At 40.5% G+C, this 18779-nt stretch overlaps 1 protein-coding gene across 1 annotated transcript in view; it reads right to left on the reverse strand.

Moving 5' to 3' along the window:
* rock1 (Rho-associated, coiled-coil containing protein kinase 1) overlaps nt 1-18779 on the reverse strand; it is a 169370-nt gene that overhangs the window by 80563 nt on the left and 70028 nt on the right. Inside the window, exons 8-11 of the mRNA XM_072255733.1 lie at nt 17839-17977; nt 16744-16835; nt 6906-7065; nt 4622-4688 (exon numbers count right to left, since the gene is read on the reverse strand). Coding sequence (XP_072111834.1) covers nt 4622-4688; nt 6906-7065; nt 16744-16835; nt 17839-17977 — 458 coding nt within the window. The remainder of the gene's footprint in view (nt 1-4621; nt 4689-6905; nt 7066-16743; nt 16836-17838; nt 17978-18779) is intronic.

Here is an 18779-nt window from a genome sequence, read left to right on the forward strand (position 1 = left end):
GATTACACTTGAATCCTAGGGGGACCAATATCCTGGCAGGGAGATTGGCGAGGGCTACTGAGGTGACTTGAAACTAGAATGGTTGGGGGGTGGGAATCAAATTAAAGAGGCTAGGCGTGAGGAGGTTAGTTCACAACAGGAGGATGGGAACCAGTGCAGAGAGACAGGGGGGTGTAAAGGGAGGGTAGAAGCAAAAAGTACTAAGGAGAAGAGTAAAAGTGGCAGGCCGACAAATCCAGGGCAAGCATTAAAAAAGGCCACTTTTCAACATAATTGTATAAGGGCTAAGAGAGTTGTAAAAGAGCGCCTGAAGGCTTTGTGTGTCAATGCAAGGAGCATTCGTAATAAGGTGGATGAATTGAAAGTGCAGATTGTTATTAATGATTATGATATAGTTGGGATCACAGAGACATGGCTCCAGGGTGACCAAGGATGGGAGCTCAACGTTCAGGGATATTCAATATTCAGGAGGGATAGACATGAAGGGAGGGGAGGTGGGGTGGCGTTGCTGGTTAAAGAAGAGACTAACGCAATAGAAAGGAAGGACATAAGCCGGGAAGATGTGGAATCGATATGGGTAGAGCTGCGTAACACTAAGAGGCAGAAGACGCTGGTGGGAGTTGTGTACAGGCCACGTAACAGTAGTAGTGAGGTCAGAGATGGTATTAAACAGGAAATTAGAAATGTGTGCAATAAAGGAACAGCAGTTATAATGGGTGATTTCAATCTATGTGTAGATTGGGTGAACCAAATTGGTAAAGGTGCTGAGGAAGAGGATTTCTTGGAATGTATGCGGGATGGTTTTTTGAACCAACATGTCGAGGAACCAACTAGAGAGCAGGCTATTCTGGACTGGGTTTTGAGCAATGAGGAAGGGTTAATTAGCAATTTGTCGTGAGAGGCCCTTTGGGTAAGAGTGACCATAATATGGTGGAATTCTTCATTAAGATGGAGAGTGACATAGTTAATTCAGAAACAAAGGTTCTGAACTTAAGGAGGGGTAACTTTGAAGGTATGAGACGTGAATTAGCTAAGATAGACTGGCAAATGACACTTAAAGGATTGACGGTGGATATGCAATGGCAAGCATTTAAAGGTTGCATGGATGAACTACAACAATTGTTCATCCCAGTTTGGCAAAAGAATAAATCAAGGAAGGTAGTGCACCCGTGGTTGACAAGAGAAATTAGGGATAGTATCAATTCCAAAGAAGCAGCATACAAATTAGCCAGAGAAAGTGGCTCACCTGAGGACTGGGAGAAATTCAGAGTTCAGCAGAGGAGGACAAAGGGCTTAATTAGGAAGGGGAAAAAAGATTATGAGAGAAAACTGGCAGGGAACATAAAAACTGACTGTAAAAGCTTTTATAGATATGTAAAAAGGAAAAGACTGGTAAAGACAAATGTAGGTCCCCTACAGACAGAAACAGGTGAATTGATTATGGGGAGCAAGGACATGGCAGACCAATTGAATAATTACTTTGGTTCTGTCTTCACTAAGGAGGACATAAATAATCTTCCAGAAATAGTAGGGGACAGAGGGTCCAGTGAAATGGAGGAACTGAGCGAAATACTTGTTAGTAGGGAAGTGGTGTTAGGTAAATTGAAGGGATTGAAGGCAGATAAATCCCCAGGGCCAGATGGTCTGCATCCTAGAGTGCTTAAGGAAGTAGCCCAAGAAATAGTGGATGCATAAGTGATAATTTTTCAAAACTCGTTAGATTCTGGACTAGTTCCTGAGGATTGGAGGGTGGCTAATGTAACCCCACTTTTTAAAAAAGTCGGGAGAGAGAAACCGGGGAATTATAGACCGGTTAGCCTAACGTCAGTGGTGGGGAAACTGCTGGAGTCAGTTATCAAAGATGTGATAACAGCACATTTGAAAAGCGGTGAAATCATCGGACAAAGTCAGCATGGATTTGTGAAGGGAAAATCATGTCTGACGAATCTCATTGAATTTTTTGAGGATGTAACTAGTAGAGTGGATAGGGGAGAACCAGTGGATGTGGTATATTTGGATTTTCAAAAGGCTTTTGACAAGGTCCCACACAGGAGATTAGTGTGCAAACTTAAAGCATATGGTATTGGGGGTAAGGTATTGATGTGGATGGAGAATTGGTTAGCAGACAGGAAGCAAAGAGTGGGAATAAACGGGACCTTTTCAGAATGGCAGGCGGTGACTAGTGGGGTACCGCAAGGCTCAGTGCTGGGACCCCAGTTGTTTACAATATATATTAATGACTTGGATGAGGGAATTAAATGCAGCATCTCCAAGTTTGCGGATGACACGAAGCTGGGTGGCAGTGTTAGCTGTGAGGAGGATGCTAAGAGGATGCAGGGTGACTTGGATAGGTTGGGTGAGTGGGCAAATTCATGGCAGATGCAATTTAATGTGGATAAATGTGAAGTTATCCACTTTGGTAGCAAAAATAGGAAAACAGATTATTATCTGAATGGTGGCCGATTAGGAAAAGGGGAGGTGCAATGAGACCTGGGTGTCATTATACACCAGTCATTGAAAGTGGGCATGCAGGTACAGCAGGCGGTGAAAAAGGTGAATGGTATGCTGGCATTTATAGCGAGAGGATTTGAGTACAGGAGCAGGGAGGTACTACTGCAGTTGTACAAGGCCTTGGTGAGACCACACCTGGAGTATTGTGTGCAGTTTTGTTCCCCTAATCTGAGGAAAGACATCCTTGCCATAGAGGGAGTACAAAGAAGGTTCACCAGATTGATTCCTGGGATGGCAGGACTTTCATATGAAGAAAGACTGGATGAACTAGGCTTGTACTCGTTGGAATTTAGAAGATTGAGAGGGGATCTGATTGAAACGTATAAAATCCTAAAGGGATTGGACAGGCTAGATGCAGGAAGATTGTTCCCGATGTTGGGGAAGTCCAGAACAAGGGGTCACAGTTTGAGGATAAAGGGGAAGCCTTTTAGGACTGAGATTAGGAAAAACTTCTTCACTCAAAGAGTGGTGAATCTGTGGAATTCTCTGCCACAGGAAGCAGTTGAGGCCAGTACATTGGCTATATTTAAGAGGGAGTTAGATATGGCCCTTGTGGCTACGGGGATCAGGGGGTATGGAGGGAAGGCTGGGGCGGGGTTCTGAGTTGGATGATCAGCCATGATCATAATAAATAGCGGTGCAGGCTCGAAGGGCCGAATGGCCTACTCCTGCACCTATTTTCTATGTTTCTATAAAATATTTTTTTCTTACCTTATTTTTTCTCCAATTTATAACGTACTACGTTACTTTTCTACACTTTTCTTTTAGCCGTTACTACTTACCTGTCTCTTCCACTCATCTATATATTTAACAGTATTTTTTGCTAAATCCCTTATTTGTATATCAAACTGGGGAAGTGCTTACTACATCCACATACAAATCAGGCATCAAGAAAAAAAAGTAGATTGAACATTAACTTCTTGTATATACTACCTCCAAATTTTCAATCTTCAGCAAAACAAAACTACCTCCTGAATTAGATTGCCCTCTACATTTCTTTTTCAACGCTATTTTATGAAGGTCCTTAATACATTACTTTTGATAATTTGGTTTCTTTTCCACTTTTCCTTCCTATGAAGAAAAGCAAGTGGCAAGTTTTTTTAAAAAATCAACAATTAGAAAAAATTGCACTTATATGGACAGCAGCAGGTTAACATTCTGGTACAGCAAAGAATTTAAAACAGAAAATAATTTGGCCTTCATTGCAAGGGAATTGGAGGGATTAAAGCAAGGTTCAATTGTACAAGGTTTTGTTGTTGCATGTACAATTTTGGTGTCCAACTCTAACAAAGTTCACACCTGTTTAATAAATGATGCAAGATAGATTCATTTAACTTCTTTAGTGATGTAATTGCATTTGAGCAAAAATTGAGCATGATTGACCAAGGAAATCAACTCATAATCTAACAATAAGAGGTGATTTCTTTCAGATGTATGAGATTCTGAGAAGGGTTGAAGTAGACTATCCACCTTAGGACCCTGGAGTAAATCTCAGGATAAGGTATCAATACTTTCAGAATCAAGGTAAAAAGAATTTTTTTTCTCCCATTTAATTGTAAAAAAACTCTGGCCTCAAGAATTCATGAATGCCAAATAATAGGTTAATTTTAAGAGTAAAATCAAGTTTTGATATTAAGGTAATTGAGAGATTGGGGATAGACTAGAACAGTGGTTGAAAGTTTGGAAAGGACATCACGATCTTTTGAATGGCAAAGCAGTTTTAAAGGTCATTTTGCTCCGATGTTTTTCACATCTCCACAACAAATTCTACCAATCTTCCTCATTCCCTCAGCATTGTGTGACAGATTTCTACCAAACACCATAAATCTGCTTCTCCACTCGAGTATCTAGCTCTGAAGAATTTGAAAAAGCTACTTCAAAAAAAATTGAAGTGACCTGTAATGATGATGCCAATTTTGTTTTTTCTCTCCCATGTGTTTCAAAAGTATTCCTGACGTATTACTCTGAGACTCACCTTTTTACTTTAATAATAAACTTTTTACAATAGTTTTTCTTGAATTGCAGAGAGAATGTCAAAACTGTGACAACTGCATCAAGAATTGCACTTAACTGCTCGAGGATCATCTCAAACCAATAACAAAATGCTTACTTGGCTATTGTCCATGGTAGAATGAGTTCTACAATCACTTGCTTGTTTAGGAGTACCAGATGAATTCCTATTAAGAGAATAAAAACAATGAAACATTTATGGAAACAGCTATTACCATTCTCAATATAACTTTATGTCAAAGCAGCTAATACTGAAAAACGCAAACACGAGGAATTCTGCAGATGCTGGAAACTCAAGCAACATACAAAGTTGCTGGTGAACGCAGCAGGCCAGGCAGCATCTCTAGGAAGAGGTACAGTCGACGCTTCAGGCCGAGACCCTTCGTCAGGACTAACTGAAGGAAGAGTTAGTAAGAGATTTGAAAGTGGGGGGGGGGGGAGGGAGAGATCCAAATTGATAGGAGAAGACAGGAGCGGGAGGGATGGAGCCAAGAGCTGGACAGGTGATTGGCAAAAGGGATATGAGAGGATTGTGGGACAGGAGGCCCAGGGAGAAGGAAAAGGGGGAGGGGGGGGGAAAAACCCAGAGGATGGGCAAAGGGTATAGTCAGAGGGACAGAGGGAGAAAAAGGAGAGAGAGAGAGAAAGAAAGAATGTGTGTATAAAAATAAATAACGGATGGGGTACGAGGGGGAGGTGGGGCATTAGCGGAAGTTAGAGAAGTCAATGTTCATGCCATCAGTTGGAGGCTACCCAGACGAAATACAAGGTGTTGTTCCTCCAACCTGAGTGTGGCTTCATCTTTACAGTAGAGGAGGCCGTGGATAGACATGTCAGAATGGGAATGGGATGTGGAATTAAAATGTGTGGCCACTGGAAAAAGCATATTTTCATCAGTTGGTCTGTGACATTTAGCACTATAAGATGCCTTGTGTGAATGACAGCTGTGGAGCAGAGATAACAAAGGCAGAAGGATACACAGAGAAATAAATGCTGAGAATGTTTGACCAAATGCTTCGAGACAGGTCCAGCCAAGGACAGAATTCCCAAGGGATGTAGGAGAGGAATAATTTTCTAGGTATTAATCCTTGATAAACATCAGTTAAGATATTACTGTTTAAAAGATTAACTATTTCCTGATACAGATAGCCATGACATTCCCTAATGCTTAAAATTCAGTGAAAACAGTAAATTGTTAAATTCAGATGAGAAATATGTAGGTACGTTCTATCCAAATTTACAGTAGGTAGAGAATGAATACGTCAATGAATACGTCATTATTTGCAAATCTGTTTTACAAACTTTGGGGTAGAAATCCTTCAACTTGTAAAAATATACCATGCAAAGATGACATTTGGGATGGGTACACCTCTATGTTAACAATGATATTTTAATGCACACTAACTTTCTATTAGTCCTTGACAATTGTGGTGGTGGGGAAGAGGGTGAAGAGAAAGGAAGGGAACTGAGGGGAAAGATCATGAGTGTTAAAAACTAATGGAATCAGAGAGAAGATAGTTCATTTTAAGGCAGTAGGAGAACCTAGGAATAAAGTCAGGTTGTGGGGAAAATAGATTGTCAAGAGTAGAACGGAAAGCAGATGTTGAAAGTAGCAGGAAAGATTGAGTGTAGATCAAAGATGATGGCAGAGGTGACCAATGAGAAAAGTGTGGGTTTTATTTTCTACTTGAGACCTACTTTGCAGGCAAGGCACATGCTACTCATGTAACACACATCAAAGTTGCTGGTGAACGCAGCAGGCCAGGCAACATCTCTGGGAAGAGGTACAGTCGACAAAGGGCCATGACGAAGGGTCTCGGCCCGAAACGTCAAATGTACCTCTTCCCAGAGATGCTGCCTGGCCTGCTGCGTTCACCAGCAACTTTGATGTGTGTTGCTTGAATTTCCAGCATCTGCAGAATTCCTCGTGTTTGCTACTCATGTAACATATATTTATGGAAAAAATAAATTGTTAAAGAACATCAGTCTTGCAATTTGTACTTGTTGACAATACTGGACTTGCTGGGCAGGACTCAGTGACAGGCTGGCCAAAAGTAAGCATTGTGAGCACACAGAACCCAATTGCTCTTCAGATATAATTGAATCACAACACATGAAAAAAAAATAGCTTTTAATGTCCTTTTAAAATTTAAAATCTTGATTTCATGGCTTTGCTTTTTGCTTTAAACAAGTTGAATGTATTTCAAAGAAAATGCTAGAAACATTCAGCATGTCAGGCAACAATTGTGGAAAAAGAAATATAATTAACATTCCAAGTCTGAGTCCCTTCATTAGAACTGAGAGCTTCAGCATCTTTGTTTTTACTTCAATATTATGGCGCCTGGTGACTTTTTGACTTTTTCGTTCAACATGGTTATACTCACTGGTGGTCTCTGTAGTATGTGAAGCCAACAAAAGGTAACTGATTTCCAACAAAGGCTTTCGGTACAGGAAACGTTTCTTCCTCACCTTTGTCTTCTTCCAAATCATCAAAATTGCTTGTGTCAATGTCACTACTTAGCTCAGGCACAACAGGTGCAGAAACTAGAATAAAACACATCCATGGGTCAATTGCATTATACACAGGAACATCACATCAGTTCTATTCAGCATTTCTGGCTGGTTCTACCAATCAGAAAGATATCAACTGACCTTTCCTCTATAAACATTCTTGCCTTACAAAATACCCTCCTTTGCACATCAGAAAATTTAAATATAAATTTACCACAATATTCACAATTTTTTGAAAGCAAGTGATTCAGATTCCTATTCCATCCCAATTCAGAAATAGCTTAGATTTAATTTTGAAGAATATTCCCATTATCTAGATTCTTTGGCCAAAAAACAGTCTCTACACACTTAATCTACAAATCCCATCTCAGTTTGGACCCTTTATCAAATCATCATCTTCCAAACTCATGAACATACATAAAAAAATAAATTGAACTTGTTTCATAATTTAACTCTCAGCCATGGTCTAATCCCTATACAATTCTCCAAGCTCTTCTTCAGTGTTTGATATGAACCTGACTGTGAACCTCAAGCTTATGTCTGTCGAGGAATCTAAGTGTGATGAAGCACAAATTCAGTTTTGTATTCCAACTTCACTGAGATGTGGCACCATCACCAACATCACATACCCACCATGAAAGTAAATTCACTACGCATTTAACCTTTATGTGGAAGTATATAATAGTGTAACAAGTGCTAGCATTGTCAGTTTCAACTTGCCTATTCTGCTCTTTTTGAGTCAATCCCATTAAACAGCTTATTTCTCATCCAGTGCCCATTTCTAATGAAGGCTTTCACCTGGTGCAATAATCAATGTTTTCTCTGCAGAGCGAATAATTGCTTTACTATGGTTTTAGTATTGGAAGCACCTCTATTTTAACATTGTGATACTAGTTTTAAAATCCCTTTGGGCTTGACGAGTCAGATTCAACAACTCTACAACCCTCTCTTGACGTTGTCACTCCTCCAGTGATGACACTTAGGGAATGAGACAGGGCATGTGGATAGATGTCTGTGTGGGTGAACACTTTGCATCTAGTGATCACAATGCCACTAGTTTTAAAGTAAAAATGGAAAAAGATATGTCAGGTCTGTGAATTGAGATTCTAAATTGGAGAAAGGCCAATTTTGATCGTATCAGAAAGGATCTGGCAAGTGTGGATTGGGACAGGCTGTTTTTGGGCAAAGGTACTCTTGGTAAGTGGGAAGCCTTCAAAAGTGAAATTTTGAGAGTACAACTTCTGTACATCCTGTCAGAATAAAAGGTACAGATAACAAGTTTTGGGAACCTTGGTTTTCAAGAGATATTGAGGCCCTGGTTAAGGAAAAAAAAAGAGATGAGTATAGCAGGTATAGGCAGGTAGAAACAGATGAGTTATTTATAAAGTCCAAGAAAAGCAAGAGAATACTGAAAAAGAAATCAGGAGACGCTAAAAGAAAGCATGAGGTTGCGATAGCAGACAAAGTGAAGGAGAATCTTACGGATCCTACAGATATGTAAAGAGCAAAAGGATTGCAAGGGACAAAACTGGACCTCTGAAATATCAGAATGAAGATCTCTGCGTGGAGCCAAAAGAGATGAGAGATCTTTAATGGATTTTTTGCATTTCTATTTACTCAGGAGATGGGCACAGAGTCTTTAGAAGTGAGGCAAAGCAGCAGCGAGGTAATAGAGTATTTACACACTACAGAAAAGAGGTAAGTGCTGTCCTGATAAAAATATGGGTGAATAAATCCCCCAGCGGACAAAATGTTCGCTTGGAGGAAAGTGCAGAAATTGCAGGGGCCCTAGCAGAGATATTTAAATCATCCTAGCTAATGTTAATCTACTACTTAAGAAAGACTCTAAAATAAACCAGGAAATTATACTGATACCAGTAGTGTGAAAGTTATTGGAAGGTATTCTAAGGGACTGGATATATGAGTATTTGGATAGACAAGGACTGATTAGGGACAGTCAGCATGGCTTTGTGTGTGTGTAACCAATCTTAAAAAGTTTTTTGAGGAAGTTACCAGGAAAGTTGATGAAGGCATTTGATAAGGTCCCACAGATGGATGGTCAAAAAGGTTCAGTCACTTGGCATTCAAGATGAGGTAGTAAATTGGATTAGACATTGGGTTTGTGGGTGAAGCCAGAGAGTGGTAGCAGATGATTGCCTCTCTGACTGAAAGCCTGTGACTAGTGGAGTGCCCCAGGGATCAGAGCAGGGTCTATTGTTCTTTGTCATCTATGTTAATGATCTCGATGATAATGTGGTTCACTAGATCAACAAATTTGCACATTAACACCAAGATTGAGAGAGCAGCGAGAAAGGTAATCAGAGCTTGAAGTGGGATCTAGACCAGCTGGAAAAATGGTCTGAAAAATGGCAGATGGAATTCAATGCAGGCAAGTGCAAGGTGTTGCACTTTGGTCGCATCATCCAGGCTAGGTCTTATACAGAGAACGGTAGGACAGTGAGGAGTGCGGTAAAACAAAGGGACATGGGAATACAGACCCATAACACATTGAAAATGCTAGCACAGGTAGATATGGTCTCAAAGAAAGCGTTTGGCACAAGTTCTGAAACCAGATAAAGAGAATCAAATTTAAAAAACAAAAAACATTATACTTGCGCATTTATTAGTTGAGAAAAATCATCCAGTATTACATGTATTTGTTGGAAAAAGTATGTGAACCTTTGCTTTCAGTAACTGGTGTGATGCCCTTGAACAGCAATAACTTCAACCAGATGGTACCGGTAATTGTTAATAATTGTTGGTAATTGTTAGGCCATTCCTCCTTACAAAACTGCTTCAACTCTGGGATGTTGGTGGGCTTCCTTGCAAGAGCTGCTTCTGCTTGCTTCAGGTCTGCACACAACATTTCTTTAGGATTAAGGTCAGGATTATTGAACTTCAAGTGACAGAATGCTACCCTGACATTCTCCTGTAAAATGTTGTGATACAGGTTTGAATTCATTGTTCCCTCAATGAGTGCAAGCTGCTCAGGCCATGAGGCAGCAAAGCAGCCTCAAACCATGTTGCTTCTTCCACTATGCATCACAGTTGGGGTGAGGTTTTGGTGTTGGTGTGCAGAGCCCTTTTTCCTCCAAACACAGCAATGTGCATTTCTGACAGAAAGTTAAACTTTTGCCCAATCGGCCCACAGAACGTTGTCCTAGAAGCATTGTAGAACATCCAGGTGGTGTTTTGCAAACTTGAGATGTGTAGCAATGTTTTTTTTTGGAGAGCAGTGGTTTTCTCTGTGCTGTTCTTCCATAAACACTATTCTTGTTCAGTGTTTTTTTTAATATAATGGACACATGAACAGAGACTTTAGCAAGTTCTAGGGATGTCTGCACGTCTTTTGCTGTTACCCTTGTGTTCTTTTTCACCTCCTTCAGCATTGTATGTTGTGCTCTTGATGTAATCTTTGCAGGATTCCCACTCTTGACAACAGTACTGAGTTTCCTCCACTTGGAGACAATTTCTCCTTCTGTGGACTGATGAACACTCAGGTCTTTAGAAATGCTGTTGAAATCCAGCTTCATGCATCTCTACAATTCTTCTAAGGTCCTCTGAAAGTTGTTTTGATTGAAGCATGGTGCACAAAAAGAGATCTTTCTTGAGAAGCGCAGACTCTGTTAGTAACCGGACTTTGTGTGTCTTCTTTTTTTTTAAATGGGGCAGGGCAGCTGTACAACCCACACCTCCAAACTCATCTCATTGATTGGAACACCTGATTCCAAATAGCTTTTGTAAAGGCATTAGCACCAGAGACTCACATACTTGTACCAATAAATAAATGTAATGTTGGATCATTTTCTCAATAAATAAATGAACAAGTATAATGTTTTTATGTTATTTATTTAATTGGGTTCTCTTTATCTAGCTTTAGGACTTACTTGAAGATTTGATCACATTTTAGGTCATATTTATGCAGAAACAGAAAACTCTACAGCATTCACGAAGTTTCCGGTACCACGGTACAAGATTGAATAAGTTAGGACTTTATTCCTTGGTACATAGCAGATTGAGGGGAGATTTGATAAAGGTGTTCAAAATTATGATGGGTATAGATTGGGTAAATGCAAGCAGGCTTTTCCACTGAGGGGTAACGGATGAGAAAATGTTTAGGGGAATCATGAGGGGAAACTTCTTCACTCAGAGGGTTGTGAGAGTGTACACTGAGCTGCCAGCACAAGTGGTGCATATGAACTCAATTTCCATGTTCAAGAGAAGTATGGATAGGTGCATGGATGGGAAGGTTATGAAGGGCTATGCAGGTCGATGTGACTAACAAGTCTAAATGGATTGAACTGCACTAGTTGGACTTAAGGGCCTGTTTCTGTGCTGTACTTTCCTATGACTCTGGAAAAACAAACTGAAGGCTGCATTTGATGACATACATATACTTGATAATAAATTTTCCTTGAACCTTGAAAATATCAAATCTATTTCTCCCTGTACCAATACTGCCTAATCTAACATTTGAATGGACTTGAATGTTGTGGTTCTAATATTTTTGTTCTACCTCAAGTTTTGCAGAATTTTTTTCTACATCTGCTGAACTACATTTGAGAGGTCTGCTTTAAGAGAAGCTATGTTATTGTAAAAAATCAAAATAGCCTGGAAATAAATGAGGTCAGTCAGCATTTATGGGATAAAATTTTCAAAACATTCTTCAAAGCATTTTCAGAAGTTTGGAAGCACAAAGAAATGTTCAAATATGGAGGGTAGTTGTGACAACATGCCAGCCAGTGCCAGTAACAGGATCAAAATTTTCTCTTCTGGAAGTTAACATTATAAATGAGTAACTGCAAAATACTTTTGGACATCATTGCAACAGATAAACTGCTACTAAAACTGATAACCACTGCATATTAAAACAATAGGAAAAAAATATTTTAAACTGATTGCTAAGAATTAAATTAGCCAACTTAAGCCAGTATTAAGAATAATTCTAGAGGAATGACCGTGTATATGGACTTGCCTAATCACTTGAAAAAGTTCAAAAACAGGCATGCATTACTGTATATAGGGTATATGAACTGTTCCTCCCGTCATACTGGCAGAGACGAAAAAATACAGTACCAGCCAGGAGGATCAAGAGGTGTGGTCAAAGGAGACAGAGGAATGCTTATAGGTCTGCTCTGAGTCAACAGACTGGACAATATTCAAGAATTCATCTTCAAGTCTGAATGCATACAGCATAGTTGCAACCAAGTTCAAGAGCTGTGTGGATGAGTGCGCAGGATACAGGAGACTGGGTGACAGTCAAGAAGGGGAAAGAGGTTAAGTAGCCAGTGCAGAATACCATTGTGGCCATCCTCCTCAACAACACATATACCACTTTGGATACCATTGGGGGCAGATGACTTAATAGAGGAAAGGCACAGCGGTCGGTTCTTTGGCCTCTTTGACTCAGAAGGGAAGTGGGGAGAAAACATGCTCTCGTGATAGGGGATTCAGTAGTTAAAGGAAAAGACAGATGGTTCTGTGAGCGAGAATGAGATTCCCAGATGGCAAGTTGCCTCCTGGGTGCCAGGGTCCAGGACGTCCCAGATCAAGTCCTCAGCATTCTTAAATGGGTGGGTGAACACCCAGAAGTCATAGTCCACACTGGTACCAATGACATGGGTAGGACGCGTGACGTGGTTCGGCAGAGGGAGCTCATGGAGTTAGTTGCTAAGTTGAAGAGCAAGACCTCCATGATTGTGATCTCATGATTGCTAACTGTGCCATGTGCTAGTGAGGTCAGAACTAAGATTATACAGTTTAACATGTAGCTAAGGATTTGGTGTAGTAGGGAGGGCATATGATTTTTGGATCATAGGGCTCTCTTCCAGGGAAGGTGGAACCTGCACAAAAGGAGGGGAAATAATATCCTCACAGGAAGGTTTGTTAATGCTACATGTGGGTTTTAAGCTAGAGTTGTAGAGGCATGGGAACCAGAATCCCTTAATAGTTAGTGGAGAGGTTGTGGAGACAGATGTTGGTAAGACCCAGACAAAGCCAGGAATCAAAAGGTTAAGCATGGTGCCACTAGCGCCCTGAGCACATATACTCCACTGTAAGGCATCGGAGGAAAGGTGGATAAGCTCAGGGCAAGGATCAACACCTGGAATTATGATGTTGTAGCCATTACTGAAACTTGGTTGCAGGAGGGGCAGTACTGGCAGATCAATATTCTGGAGTTCTGTTGTTTTAGACATGACAGAGCAGGGATGACGTTAGTAACCAGTGAAAATGTCATGGCAGTACTCCAGAGGATAGCCAATGTTTTTTAGATTATGAGAACACTCAGTCCTCTTTTATTGTCATTTAGAAATGCATACATGCATTAAGAAATGATACAATGTTTCTCCAGCGTGATATCACAGAAAACAAGACAGACCAAAGACTAACACTGACAAAACCACATAATTATATCATCTAGTTACAGCAGTGCAAAGCAATACCATAATTTGATGAAGAACAGTCCAGAGGCACAGTAAAAAAAAGCCTCAAAGTCCCCGAGTCCCCGATAGCGGCAGCAAAAGGGAGAAACTCCCTGCCATGAACCTCCAGGCACCGTCAACTTGCCGATACCTTGGAAGCAACCGACCACAGCCGACCCTGAGTCTATCCGTCCGAAAACTCCGAGCTACCAAGCAGCCTCTCCGATACAGCCTCCCGAGCGCCTTCGACCTCTCCCCAGCCACTGAAACACGCAAAGCCAAGGATTTCGAGGCCTACAGCTCCAGAGATTCCGGTTACCACACAGTAGGAGCTGTAGCAAAGCAGACATTTCAGAAGTTTTCCAGATGTTCCACTGCGCACTCACGTCTGTCTCCATCAAATCAGGAATTGTGCACGGTCCCCTACTTGACAGATAACAGATATTCATCACCAGAGAGGCCGCGCACGCTGTCATCGCACTGTCATCTTCTCCCAAATCCACTCTTTAAAAAAGGCTCTAAACATGAACTAGGAAATGACAGGCCAGTGAGTCTGACATCAAATGGGGGAAAGTTATTGGAAGGTATTCTTAGGAACTGGATATATAAGTATTTAGATAGACATGGACTGATTAAGGATAGTCAGCATGGCTTCATGCTTGGTAGGTCAGCTAACCAATTTTGTAGTTTTTGAGGAGGTTACCAGGAAAGTGGATGAAGGCAAGGCAGTGGATGTTGTCTACATTGACTTTAGTAATGCATTTGACAAGGTCAAATGTTCAGTTGCTCAGCATTCAGGATGAAGTAGGGAGGAGGAGAAGATGGCGGCGTGACACAGTACGCGCGGCCACTTCGGTGGTGATGTCTGTTATTTGTCAAGTAGGGGACCGTGCACAATTCTGATTTGATAGAGACAGACATGAGAGTATGGAGGAACGTCTGGAGAAACTTCTGAAATGCCTCCTTCGTTGCCGCTGTTACTGTGTGGTCCAGAATCTCCGGAGAAGGCCCTGAATCTTCAGCTTTGCTTGTTTCGGCGGCCGGGGCGAGGTCGAAGGCGCTCAGCAGAGGATGGCAATCAGGAGGCTGTATCAAAGGGGCTGGTGGGAGGCTCGAAGTTTTCGGACGGATGGACTCAGTGTTGGCTGTGGTCGAGTGCTTCCAATGCATCGGCAGTTGTCGGTGCCTGGAGGTTTATGGCAGGGAGTTTCTCCCTTTGCCACCTGCTATTGGGGACTTGGGAGTCGATCCGACTCCGGACTTTTGAGACTTTTTTTTTTGCCGTGCCCGTGGTCTGTTCTTTATTAAATTATGGTATTGTTTTGCACTGCTGTAACTGTACATTATAATTATGTGGTTCTGTCAGTGTTAGTCTTTGGTTTGTCCTTTTTTTTCTGTGATATCACTCTAGAGGAACATTGTATCATTTCTTAATGCATGCATGCATTTCTAACTGACAATAAACGAGGACTGAGTGTTCTCATAATCTAAAAAAAATTGTATTTGACATTGGCTTTGTGGGAGAAGCCAGAGAGTGCATACTGAGGGTTATCTTGCCAACTGGAGGCCAGTGACTAGTGGTGTGCTGCAGCGATCAGTGTTGGGTCATTTGTTGGTTGTCATCTATATCAATGATCTGGAAGATGTGGTTAACTGGATCAGCAAATTTGAAGATGCACCAAGATCGGGGGCTGTAGTTGACAGTGAGGAAAGCTGTCATGGCTCGCAGAGGGATCTGCATCAGCTGGAAAAATGGGCTGAAAAATGGTGGATAGAATTTAATGCAGAAAAGTGTGAGATTTTGCACTTTGGTAGGATCAATCAGGATAGGTCTTACACAGCAAACTTTAGGGCACAGAGGAGTGTGGTAGAACAAAGGGATTAGGAAATACAGGGCCATTAATTCATTGAAAGTGGCATCACAGGTAGATAGGGTCCTAAAGAAAGCTTTTGGCACATTGGCCTTCATATATCAAAGTACTGAGTACAACAGATGGGATGTTATGTTGGAAGTTGTATCAGACATTGGTGAGGTCAAATTTGTAGTACTGCGTGCAGTTTTGGAAGGATGTTAATAAAGTTGAAGGGTACAGAAAAAAATTTACTCGGATGTTGCCAGGACAGAGGATCTCAGTTATAAGGAAAGATTGAACAGTTTAGGACTTTATTCCTTGGAACATGAAGCTTGGGGGCAGATTTGATAGAGGTATACAAACTTCTGAGAGGTATAGATAGGATAAATGCAAGCAGGTTTTTTTTCCACTGAGAATGGGTGGGACGAAACCAGAGGTCATGAGTTAAGGGTGAAAGGTGAGAAGTTTAAGGGGAACATGAGCAGAAATGTCTTCACTCAGAGGGTCATGAGAGTGTGGAATGAGCTGTCAGGACAAAGTGGTGCATGCGTGCTCGATTTCAACATTTAAGAGAAGTTTGGATAGGTACATGGATAGTACAGGTATGGAGAGCTATGGTCCCAGTGCAGGTTGATGTGAGTAGACAGCTTAAAAGGTTTTGGCGAGGATTAGATTGGCCGAACAGTTGGTTTCTGTGCTGTACTTCTCTATGACCATCTATATTCACTTTCCAACACATTAGTAGTACATGGTTACCAATACCAAGCCACTTCTCCAAACTTAATCATAAAGAAGAAATAGGAATTCTGGTTTTGTTTTTACGGAAGTGTAGAATACAAAACCTGAGGCAACAAGGAACCAATGTAAACTCTTAATATGATGAGAATAGATTAACCGCCAAGACTCTCGGGCATAAATAATTCTAAGATTTGCAAGCAAATGAGGAAATACTGCTGGCCTTAAGTGACCCTCTCCTTAACCTGCGACTGTTTTCCTAGTTCTTGACTCAGCTTCCAGAGGAATCATTTTCACAGTTCTACTATGGTTAACCCTCCTCAGAATTGTGCTTCAACAAAAGAATCACACATTCTTCAAAACTCAAAGGCCCATTCAACACAATCTTTTCTCATGGATCAGGGGACCTAGATTTATAGATTACAGACATATAACGAAGGATGGCCATAAAGATAAGTGACCTGTAAAGATGGAAAAATCACGTTTAAGATCAGCAATAGAGTCAGAAGCTTGCCATTACTCACAATTTATAGCTACATGAATAAAAATAGCACATTGACATCAATGGAATACGATTTTCCAACCTGCTAGAAAATATGATCGTGTCCAACAGAAAATACAAAAAGATATAATGTTTTTCAACACAATTGCAGAATAACATTGCAAAACATTTTTTATGAGTGACAGTTATGATAACTTACTCTCTCTAATATTTTCCCAGGTCCATTGATCAGTTCGGAAGAAAGGATGCTTTTTTATTTCTGCAACACCATTCCGGCCTAGTCTTACTTCCCTAGTGAAAACAATCAACAATACTAACGAAATACTGCACTTCATATCAGGAAAAATAGAAGTATATAACCTATAGCTTAACTGTGTTTCAAACAGGATATAGTTTCCTTCAAGCCAATTCAATTTAAAATCATTAACAATTCTAGTTAACTCTCTAAATTAACCAAACTGACAAAAGTCATCACTGAACCAATTTTCAAAATTTTAATCTGAGTCGCTGGCAAAAGCAATATTTTTGAAGTCTTTTTGCATAGAAAACTTCCTTAGTCTGAATATTTGAAGTGACATGGCTCCATAGGCTTTCAAAATAATGATTGCTGAATTGACATGTTTGAGAAAATTTCAATGCCCATTTAGGTGGCACGATAGTATAGAGGTTAGTGTATTGGGGTTCAATTCCCATTGCTGTCTGTAAGGATTTGTACACTCTCCCTGCGAGTGTTTCCTTCCGGAGCTCTGCTTTCTTCCCACGTTCCAAAGACAAATATGAGGTAGGGTTAATAAGCAGTGGGCATGTTGTGTTGGTGCCAGAAGCATCAAGAAGAACTTACAGGCTGGCCCCAGTACATATTCAGACAGCGTTGGTCAATGACACAAATGACACATTTCACTGTATGTTTTGATGTACATGTGACAAATAAAGCTAATAATTGTTCAACAATTTCACCATCTTTATATTTATCTAAATGTAGGCCAATAGAACATGGGATGGAAGTCTGGTAAATAGTTGATTCTCATTTAGAATTTTGCAGTTTTCAAACAAACAGATCAGACTACTTATAATCTTGATTACTACTTTCAAGTATGAGTCCAAACTAACATTTTTCAGTAATAATGAATCTAGAAAATATATTTTATTTGCTATGGAACATCAGTTGCACAGTGCAGAAGGCCCCAACCTGACATCCATGGACCCTTCTGTTAATGACAGGGGTCATAGGCATAAAAAAGGTTGGGAACCGCTGGCATAGTGGCATTTAGACAGCTGAAATTAACTTTCATACCTGTCAGTGAGGAAAGCACAGATAAGGCTCTTTGCATCCTTAGAAATATCATTATCTTCAGGAAATGACAATGAGTTTTTATGATTCATAATTTTGCTGTATGTTCCAACTAATGAATCCGCATAAAATGGTGTGTCACCTAGAAAAGTGGAAAGTTACCATTTATGCTTCGTAAGTATTAATATCATTAATGTAATAACTTTATCTACCACAATATTTATTTCATTATAGTATATACTAGTTCCCACAACAGATCACCATTAAATTATATCATCCTATTACACTAGAATAATTCACCATCTACAATATTCAATTTTAATGCTCATTTTATTTTGGAAGCATCCAGCCTGTAGAACAGCTTGAAAATGCACCAAACAGACATATTTGCACTTCCACTGTCTTTCAGTCAGCCAAAGACCTCAATTCTTATTCAAATTATTTTAGCTGATATAGCTGCAACCAAAGATTACACACATAGTAAAGGGCAAATCTAAACCAAAACACACCAGTTGAACAGAATTCCTGGACAGTTATATCATTTAAAAATTACTCCACGCTTTGACTTTGTCCCACCATTAGGATAAATGCAGCATGTATAAATGTTACAGTCACAAAGAATCACTAACTTCCAAATAGAAACCATAGAAACTACAGCACAGAAACAGGCCTTTTGGCCCTTCTTGGCTGTGCCGAACCATTTTCTGCCTAGTTCCACTGACCTGCACACGGACCATATCCCTCCATACACCTCCCATCCATGTATCTGTCCAATTTATTCTTAAACGTTAAAAAAGAACCCGCATTTACCACCTCGTCTGGCAGCTCATTCCATACTCCCACCACTCTCTGTGTCCCCCCTAATGTTCCCTTTAAACTTTTCCCCCCTCACCCTAAACCCATGTCCTCTGTTTTTTTTCTCCCCTTGCCTCAGTGGAAAAAGC

The sequence above is a fragment of the Mobula birostris genome, chromosome 1 (genome assembly GCF_030028105.1).
Source record: "Mobula birostris isolate sMobBir1 chromosome 1, sMobBir1.hap1, whole genome shotgun sequence".
NCBI classification, from domain to species: Eukaryota; Metazoa; Chordata; class Chondrichthyes; order Myliobatiformes; family Myliobatidae; genus Mobula; species Mobula birostris.